Source organism: Polypterus senegalus, chromosome 3, assembly GCF_016835505.1.
Source record: "Polypterus senegalus isolate Bchr_013 chromosome 3, ASM1683550v1, whole genome shotgun sequence".
NCBI classification, from domain to species: domain Eukaryota; kingdom Metazoa; phylum Chordata; class Cladistia; order Polypteriformes; family Polypteridae; genus Polypterus; species Polypterus senegalus.
Window position 1 is genome coordinate 276246027 of NC_053156.1, and position 10250 is coordinate 276256276.

The window sequence follows — 10250 nt, forward strand, 5'->3', positions numbered from 1 at the left end:
CTGCATAAGTAAAAATCAAAATTACATCTCAAGAATTAGAAATGACTAATTAGTACAACATAAAAACACCTGTAAAATACACTAAATCAAAACAGTAAAAACTGTAGTAAAATTAATGACTAAAAATAGTTTAAAGAAACACACAAATACATGTATATTTACGATTATGTAGTGTTTCAGGTGCCAATATCAATTGTTTCAATGTGCCATAATATTTTATGAATAACTGTCTTATTTCCATAGACTCACAATAATGCGGACTTAAAACACAGACTATCTGTAAAAATAATGTATATAATATCAAAAAATGTAGAATCCATTTATTATTTTAAATTTCTGAACAATCTCATCTGGTTATTTTCTTCTCAAACACTGTATTATATTTGAAGAATAAATAATTATAACACTAAGCAATTTGCAATATTTTAACAAACAGATCTCTAAATAGAAGACCACTTTTATAACCTTAACATGAATTTGCTCCATCTCCAGGAAGTGCTGCCGGAACAGAAACCAGATCCACCCAGAGTGCTTCCGGGTTCCCATGCAGGTCATCAGGGAGCACCTGGAGCAAATCCAGATGCATTATAAAAGGGGCCGCCTCATGCCACTCAGGGAGCCGGAGTCGGGTGGCAGAGGACAGAGCTTGCAGGAGAGGAGTGGAGGCATCAAAGGAAAAAGAAAATAAAGGTAAAGAAACAGACTGTGAGCTTGGGCTCTTTGGTACACTGTGCTGTGTGCAGGAAAAACTAAATAAAAACGTATGTGTTTTGGGACATTAGGAGTCTGTCTCTGTGTGTTCCGGTCATCTTTCACATGGCATCCCAGATAGGACACTTTGTCTGTTAAAAGGCAGGGACCCATCTTAAAAATAATTTGTGGGCTGCCCTGCACAGCAGAGCGTGACGCACATGTGCTACTACCACTGCATGCACACACATAGCAACAAATAGCTCACTCTTTTAACAAAAGAATTGCTGAAAAAACTTGTAGATCCGGCCCACCTTAAAACCGTTCTCACTTCTCCGCCAGCGTCCTTTGTCTTCTAAATGTGCCGATTAACAGGAGCAGCAAGCAGCCGGCTTTCCACCCCCCACCGTCGCAGAACGTTTTCCCAGTTTTCCCAGCTCATGCCTTGCTTGATTATCTGGGAGTGACTCAACTGCTGGAGTTTTAGAGTGGAAATAATAGATCATTATTTGGAACACATGCATTTCATGTGTGTTCCGTTTCTACAGTAATCTATGTAAACACATTGCTAAAACTGAAACTTTGTCATATTTTAGTAATAAATGTTATAAAATATAAGCATAAACTATAGAATGTGTGAAGCCTGATTTTCAAAGATCAAATAAACACCTTCACAAAAGGTTCAAAAACAACACAACAATTTCTGTGGTGTAGCACTAAGATTTGCCTTTCAAGTGCAGCATTGTTAGCATGTCCCAGAGACTTGAGTTCAATTCCTCGTAGGGAGGAAGTGTTACTTTTTTTTTTCTTTTTAACTGTGGCTGCGCTGCCTGCCTGCAAGTGTCTGCTTTCTGCGTGCTGGGGCATTTTTCTTTTTTTTCCTAAGTAAATTGTTAAGTTTAAAATGTCGATCGAGGTTATTTCTGTTGATTAATTCATGCTTTCATTCACTATAGCTAATACTGTTATCAAGTGGTCGCTATTTTTGCCTGTTGTATACTGTACAATATATCTAGCGTCTTTATCTCCACTCTCACTGCCCGCTTGCCCGCTTGCCCGCGTGCAGCGTGTTGATAAATGATTTAATGCATTTCCTTTTTAACCTCAAACAGATATAAAATTTATAAACTGGTATGTACTGTCAGTTAATGAGATTGTTATATTTTCATGTGGGATGCTCCTTTAAAAATATTTAACAACTGAGACCGCAATTAACATGAACAAGTGTCCTCACAACTGTTATTTTTAAGATCCATAACACACAGACAGACAGATAGACAGACAGAGCACTGCGTAATAGAGAGACAGACAGGCAGAGAAGTCACTAGATACTGTATATGAATAAACAGGGAAGGCACATGTACTGAAAGAAAAAAAGATCAACATGTCGGTTGTTCCAACTGCACTGAATAAGCTCACGCGCTCTAACCCCTCCTCTTCCCCGATCTGACTCTAAGTATCAGCGCAAGTACAGACGCAAACCAAGTGTATGTGTGTACTATATAATATTAACACAAAGAGCAGCTTACTACTGAAAATGGCAAATATAGGAGTGAGTGGTGATTGAACCGCCGACTCTTGATTACACTTGGTTTGCGTCTGTACTTGCGCTGTTACTTAAGACTCAGATTGGGGGGAGGGGAGGGGAGGGGTTAGAGCGCATGAGCTTATTCAGTGCAAGCAGGACCAAGGCACATGTTGATCTTTTTTCTTTCAGTACATGTGCCTTCCCTGTTTATTTATATACAGTATCTAGTGACTTCTCTGCCTGTCTGTCTCTCTATTACGCAGTGCTCTGTCTGTCTGTGTGTTATGGATCTTAAAAGTAACAGTTATAAGGACACTTGTTTATGTTAATTACAATCTCAATTGTTAAACAATATTTTTAAAGGAGCATCCCACATGAAAATATAACGATCTCATTAACTGACAGTGCATACCAGTTTATAAATTTTATGTCCGTTTTGATGTTAAAAAGAAAAGAAAAAAATAACAGTCTCCCCCCAGAAGAGGAATTGAACTCGGGAACAGCCAGCCAACTGTGCAGAGTCAGCGACTCTAACCACTGCGCTACAGAAGCTGTTTTAACATTCTTCAGCCTTTTGTGAAACTGCTTATTTGATGTTTGGACTTCATGCTTTTACACATTCTATAGTTTATGCCTATATTTTGTAACGTTTATTACTAAAATATGAAAAAGTTTCTGTTTTAACAATGTGTTTACACAGATTACTGTAGAAACGGAACCAACATGAAATGCTTGTGTTTCAAATAACGATCTATTATTTCCACTCTAAAACTCCACTTCACTCCCAGGTAATCAATCAAGGCATTAGCTGGGAGAACTTAGTGAACGTTCTGCAACGGTGGGGGATGGAACAGCCTGCTGCTTGCTGCTTGTCTTAATTGGCACATTTACAGGACAAAAGAAGCTGGCAGAGAAGTGTCAACGGTTTTAAGGTGGGCTGGATCTACGAGTTTTTTCGTAGACTCTGGTAATTCTAGTGTTAAGCTGCTGAAGGCTCACAGAGACACCACTTTTCTCCGATGGGAAAGAAGACGGCCAGGCGCAGCTTGAAGACAGCGGGTGGTCCAAAGGAGCCTGTGTCAATAACCGAATCAGCACACCAGAGACTGCAGCCAGGCAATGGAAGCTGCCTCTGGGAGACGGAACCCAGGAGGTAGGTAACGGACCCAGGGAGAGTTTGCCTTGGGAGTGGAGTCATGCTGTTCCGGGTGCCTACCTTGTAGGGGGAGACCATCTGAAGGCATTTTGCTGGCCAAAGAGTGCCGATGCCAGGGATGACCATGAGATGAAGTCTGAGGAGGATGAGGGGCCTCTGAACAGAGAGAAACCGCATCCAGCAGAGAAGCGCCAGGAGCCGTATTCCGTGGGTAGTGGTCCGATGGAACAGGGGGCGGTGGAGGGCCAGGAACCATTCCGTGAGGCAGGTAAGGGGGTGGAGGGTGTGTTCTGGAGCCCTGCAACTAAAGTAGGACGGGCAGGGATGGTGAATCTACAACCCACTCTAGAGAAACACCTGATGACGCATGCACAAGAGACGCGCATGCATGCGAAGTCCCGGCTGGAAGACAGTGCTCGCAGTAGCCTGTCACCATCGCTGGCCGAGATAAATAAATTTGTTTTTCAGGAGCTTGAGGGAGTTCTACAACCTGATGTATCTTGAGTGAAGATCGCTGAGAAAATCAAGACGGCGATCATTGAACTGGAAAAGACAGCCAGGGCGCTGCTGGAGAAGGTGGAACAGTATCTGCAGCAGCTTGGGGTCTGTCTTCTCAAAGCAGATGAGGAAGTACAGGTAAGTGATGCTGGTATCATAAATAACGGAAATCCTAGCGAAAGGAGCTGGGATGTATCTTAACGGACTCGAGTAGCAGGGTGTCCTACAGTAGACTGGGGAATGGGGACAGATCACACTGCAGCGGCAGAAACATCTGAGGTGTGGTGAGGGGGCCGGCTCATGTGCATTAGCACCCAAACCACCCCGCCCCTAAAAGCAGTGAGAGGAGTACAAGCAGCATGGGAGTGTCTCCCAACAGGAAGAAGTGTGCCATAAAGGGCTGCTCTCCACAGGGAGAAGCCCCAAATCTGGTTGGGGACGAGGCAGATTGGAGATATCCCACTTGCTTCCACGTCTCGAGGGCACAGACACAAAGAGGGCACTGGCGTTACGAGTCCACTTTTGTAGGAGGAGACCATGGCCTGCAGTATGCCGGCACCCTCTCACGGAGAAAACTACCCCTCGTGGGACGGGCTGCTTCGCCCTGTACGGGCTTCAGCTGGGGGAGGGATAGTGTAATAGATGGCCGGGGACCTTGCTCCACCAGGAGACCTGGAGAAGCAGGGGACCAAGATAAGGGGCAATTCCCACCCCGAGACGCAAGATGGCAGCCCTCTGGGATTGCATGGGTACCACGGAACTGGGCAGCTCAACCCTGTGGGGACCTGCGGCCACTGCAGGGGGCGCCACGATGGTTCCAGAGCTGTGGACTGCAGCACTTCCGCAACACCAGGAAGTGCTGCCTGAACAGAAACCAGGTACCCCCAGAATGCTTACGGGTGCCCATGCAGCACTATCGCCACACCAGGAGGTGCTACAGAAAGGTCATATGGAGCACCTGGAGCAAATCCAGGTGCATTATAAACTGGGCCGTCTCACTCCACTCAGGGAGCTGGAGTCTGGTGGCAGAGGACAGAGCTTACAGGAGAGAAGTGGCGGCAGCAAAAAAAAAAATAAAGAGAAAGAAAAGGAAGAAAAAGGACTGCGAGTTTGGGCAGTTTGGTGCACTGTTCTGTGTGCAGGAAAAATGGTAAATAAAAACGTGTGTTTTGGGGCATTCCAAGTCTGTTTCTGACTGTGTTTCAGGTGTCTTTCACTATACCTAACCTACATGTCTTTGGACTGTGGGAGGAAACCGGAGCGCCCGGAGGAAACCCACGCAGACATGGGGAGAACATGCAAACTCCACGCAGGGAGGACCCGGGAAGCGAACCCGGGTCTCCTAACTGCGAGGCAGCAGCGCTACCCACTGCGCCACCATGCCACCCTATATACATACATACACATATATATATATATATCCGGAAAGTATTCACAGCGCATCACTTTTTCCACATTTTGTTACGTTACAGCTTTATTCCAAAATGTATTAAATTCATTTTTTTTTCCCTCAGAATTCTACACACAACAAACACCCTATAATGACAACGTGAAAAAAGTTTACTTGAGGTTTTAGCAAATTTATTAAAAACAAAAAAAAAAACTGACAAATCACATGTACATAAGTATTCACAGCCTTTGCTCAATACTTTGTCGATGCACCTTTGGCAGCAATTACAGCCTCAAGTCTTTTTGAATATGATGCCACAAGCTTGGCATACCTATCCTTGGCCAGTTTCGCCCATTCCTCTTTGCAGCACCTCTCAAGCTCCATCAGGTTGGATGGGAAGCGTCGGTGCACAGCTATTTTAAGATCTCTCCAGAGATGTGCAATCAGATTCAAGTCTGGGCTCTGGCTGGGCCACTCAAGGACATTCACAGAGTTGTCCTGAAGCTACTCCTTTGATATCTTGGTTAGGGTCGTTGTCCTGTTGAAAGATGAGCCGTCGCCCCAGTCTGAGGCCAAGAGCGCTCTGGAGCAGGTTTTCATCCAGGATGTCTCTGTACATTGCTGCAGTCATCATTACCTTTATCCTGACTAGTCTCCCAGTTCCTGCCGCTGAAGAACATCCCCACAGCATGATGCTGCCACCACCATGCTTCACTGTAGGGATGGTATTGGCCTGGTGATGAGCGATGCCTGGTTTCCTCCAAACGTGATGCCTGGCATTCACACCAAAGAGTTCAATCTTTGTCTCATCAGACCAGAGAATTTTGTTTCTCATGGTCTGAGAGTCCTTCAGGTGCCTTTTGGCAAACTCCAGGAGGGCTGCCATGTGCATTTTACTAAGGAGTGGCTTCCGTCTGGCCTCTCTACCATACAGGCCTGATTGGTGGATTGCTGCAGAGATGATTGTCCTTCTGGAAGATTTTCCTCTCTCCACACAGGACCTCTGGGTTCTTGGTCACCTCTCTGACTAAGGCCCTTCTCCCCCGATCTCTCAGTTTAGATGGCCGACCAGCTCTAGGAAGAGTCCTGGTGGTTTCGAACTTCTTCCACTTACGGATGATGGAGGCCACTGTGCTCATTGGGACCTTCAAAGCAGCAGAAATTTTTCTGTAACCTTCAACAGACTTGTGCCTTGAGACAATCCTGTCTCGGAGGTCTACTGACAATTCCTTTGACTTCATGCTTGGTTTGTGCTCTGACATGAACTGTCAACTGTGGGACCTTCTATAGACAGGTGTGTGCCTTTCCAAATCACATCCAATCAACTGAATTTACCACAGGTGGAATCCAAATTAAGCTGCAGAAACATCTCAAGGATGATCAGGGGAAACAGGATACACCTGAGCTCAATTTGGAGCTTCATGGAAAAGGCTGTGAATACTTATGTACATGTGCTTTCTCAAGCACATGTTTTTAATTATTAATTTTTATTTTTAATAATTATTTTTAATAAATTTGCAAAAACCTCAAGTAAACTTTTTTCAAGTTGTCATTATGGGGTGTTGTGTGTAGAATTCTGAGGAAAAAACTAATTTAATCCATTCTACTGTAGAATAAGGCTGTAACATAACAAAATGTGGAAAAAGTGATGCGCTGTGAATACTTTCCGGATGCACTGTGTGTGTGTGTATATATATATATATATATATATATATATATATATATATATATATATATATATATATATATATATATATACACACAGTACAGGCCAAAAGTTTGTACACACCTCCTCATTCAATGTGTTTTCTTTATTTTCATGACCATTTACAGCACTCCATCACTCTCCTTCTTGGTCAAATAACCCTTACACAGCCTGGAGGTGTGTTTGGGGTCAAGAGTGTGCAAAGCAGTAATCAGAGCAAAGGGTGGCTATTTTGAAGAAACTAGAATATAAAACATGTTTTCAGTTATTTCACCTTTGTTTGTTAAGTACATAACTCCACGTGTTCATTCATAGTTTTGATGCCTTCAGTGAGAATCTACCAATGTAAATGGTCATGAAAATCAAGAAAACACATTGAATGAGGAGGTGTGTCCAAACTTTTGGCCTGTACTGTGTGTGTGTGTATATATATATATATATATATTATATATATGATGTAAAACAGTCTATCTATTGATGTTTTAAGAAGATAAAAAAAGCAAACCATTGCTGTGAGATTCAGCCATTTTAAGATGAGCTATGCATTTCATGTAGCCAACTACACGTTAGTCTTCCTCCACAGCACAGTTACAGTCCCAGGGAAACTGTTCTTGCTGCAGCCACTGGAACAGGGAAGAGGTACTTGGCCCGAGGGTTATGGATTTACCCTGTAAAGTCAACGTTAAGTACCATTATTGAATGCTGATGTGCAGGTGTGAATTATTGTCTCTGATCTTTACACAACTACACAATAATAACCGGAAATGTCACACGATTGTTTATATTCTTTCACCATATGGAACCTTATTTCTTTTGTTGCAAAAATTGTCTGCGGCCACTAGATGGATATGGACTGCGTGTTCCTCAATAGAAATGCACATAGCATGCAAATAAGTGACAAGAACTGAACAGGTGTTATAGGAATCCATTCATTCATCTCCGTAACTTACTTGTCCAGGGCAGGGTCAATGGGCAGCTAAAGCGGAGCCTATTCCAGTAAGCGCTGGACACAAGGAATGGAACAAACCCTGGACAGGGTGCCAGTCCATTGCAGTGTGAAGACACACACCCACATACAAAGGTCACTTTAGCAACATCAATCCACCTAACTTGCATGTGTTTTGGCTGTGGAAGGACATAAGAGCTTCTAGGAAGAACACGTAAACCCCAAGCAGACACAAACTCCAGTCCCCTTTACTGAAAGACAGCACTACTACTGCTGCACCAACTTGCTGCCCAATATTATTAATTGCTGTCCTCATTATCTTCCATCCATTAATTGATTCATATATTTTTTTCACCACTCTAAGCACAATTCAAAAAAATTAAAAGTAGTAATAATCCACATATTCATCTTCCTATGGGTAACTAGAGCCTATCCCAGCAATTATAAGAGTGCAACACAGGAACAACACTGGGGCAGGGTGCCAGTCAGTACAGGCCAACTAACAAAGCCAGTTTACCAAGTTTAATCAAGCTGAATTGTGTACAATAAGTACAAAAGCTTTTAAAGTGTGGCAGTGCACAAGTGTCATTCCTGCTTCACAGGATCAGGTTCTACATGTTCTCTCAACTTATTTACGGATTGATTGGTATTATTAAGTGACTGTGTATTTACTCATTTAAAAAAGTTGTCCTTAGTTCTTTTATCACCATATCCTCAACATGAGTGACTCATCTTTATTTCCACAGCTCCACTTCTTTACTCTACTTGGTTATCCCAAATTTTTCTTGTTAAAACACTACTTTAGTTCTCCAAGATGGGCTGGGGCTCTGCTTTGGGTTTGTTCGATGCCTGGCATCCTATGCTCACTGGGATAGGCTCCAGCAGAATCCTGTGACCCTGTTCAGGACTGAACAGGTTAAAATATGACTGAGTGACTACTTTTATGCTATGTGCTCAACAGTGTTGGGGAGTAACGAAATACATGTAACGGCGTTACGTAATTAAATTACAAAATAAATGTAACGGTAATACATTACAGTTACTGTATAAAAATGTGTAATTCAATTACAGTTACTTGTGTAATTTTTCAGAATTACAATTTAAGTTACATATTAAAAATGTCAGCAAAGCCTTTATGAAATATGAAATAATATTTTTTTGCCTGTTTCGCACGTTTTCATTAGGCCTATAAACATCGTCCTTTTCCATTCCCCCCCCTCCCACAGACAATAATTATTTCTGATAGGCTCTCCTATCACGTCTATAATTGCAGCGCCAGCGCCATCACCTCAGTCTGATAGCAGATGCCTGGGCATGTTGTGATCTGAGTTTCAAACTACTACTAGCAATGTCTAATAAAACTGCATTTCACAGCTGGAAATTTAGAAAACATTTCAGATATGTCGCGGAAAAGGGCATAAATCTAACTGTGCAATGTAATGCTTGTTTGCCGGCTATCAAGATGTTGTCCACATCGAAAACCTCAATGTCCAACCTCAGGAAACATCTAGAGGCAAGTGCTGCTTGTAAGAGCAAACAGAAAGTTTTTAGCAATGAAGCCTTCACATTGTCACACAGTCACAGATGCCACGCCACTTTTCACAGCCACACGCTTTTAATGTGCCCAAATGCAGATGTAGCCTATGGCTATTTTAGCTCCCTATTTCGGTTCACTTTAAGCTAGCTACTCTAGATAGCTAGCTAAGGAGGTTGTTGAGCCATATTACGCACTTTCCCTCCCATTTTGTCAGTTTTGATATTAGCGTGCCTGACTTGCTATATGTAATTTAAAATGTGCCTGGAATGGTAGATTTTAACAAAGACTACGCATTGTCCAAGTTTTACATGTATTGTCTTGAATGCAAGCGATCGGCTACTTCAGCATTTGTGATTGAAAAACAGACTATAAAATGTTTTGTCTAGTAAAAAGTCACATGTTTTTGTAAAGTGTAAACACAATAGTGGTGCACCATAGTCAATGTCTACCCCATAATTTAGTTTTAATTAATAACCACCATTTAATGCTACGATTTATTTTACAGTTTTTACACTTTTATTTAAGTTTTATTATAGACAAAAAGCTAACAAAGACACATTCCAAAAGAGTTAAGACCTGCTTATTAAAGTACTGCTTATTGTTTCTTATTTTAATTTTCATTGTAGACAAAAAGCTAACAGAGACACATTCCAAAAGAGCTGCTTATTAAAGTAGTTTCTGATACCTACAATGTTAAAGAGAAATCAAAATGTGTGATTTAAAAAAAATGTTTAACAGTAAAATGTATCTTGAAGTCTGACCTTGTGGTGGTTATTATAGTGTCTTTATGAAAGTTCTGA

The 10250-nt window shown here is 42.1% G+C and overlaps 1 protein-coding gene across 1 annotated transcript in view; it reads right to left on the reverse strand.

Annotated features, from left to right (window-relative positions):
* Positions 1–3630, reverse strand: part of LOC120526693 (membrane cofactor protein-like) — a 61393-nt gene extending 57763 nt beyond the window's left edge. Inside the window, exon 1 of the mRNA XM_039749851.1 lies at positions 3435–3630. Within this exon, the coding sequence (XP_039605785.1) occupies positions 3435–3630 (196 nt within the window). The remainder of the gene's footprint in view (positions 1–3434) is intronic.
* Between the last annotated feature and the right edge of the window lie 6620 nt (positions 3631–10250).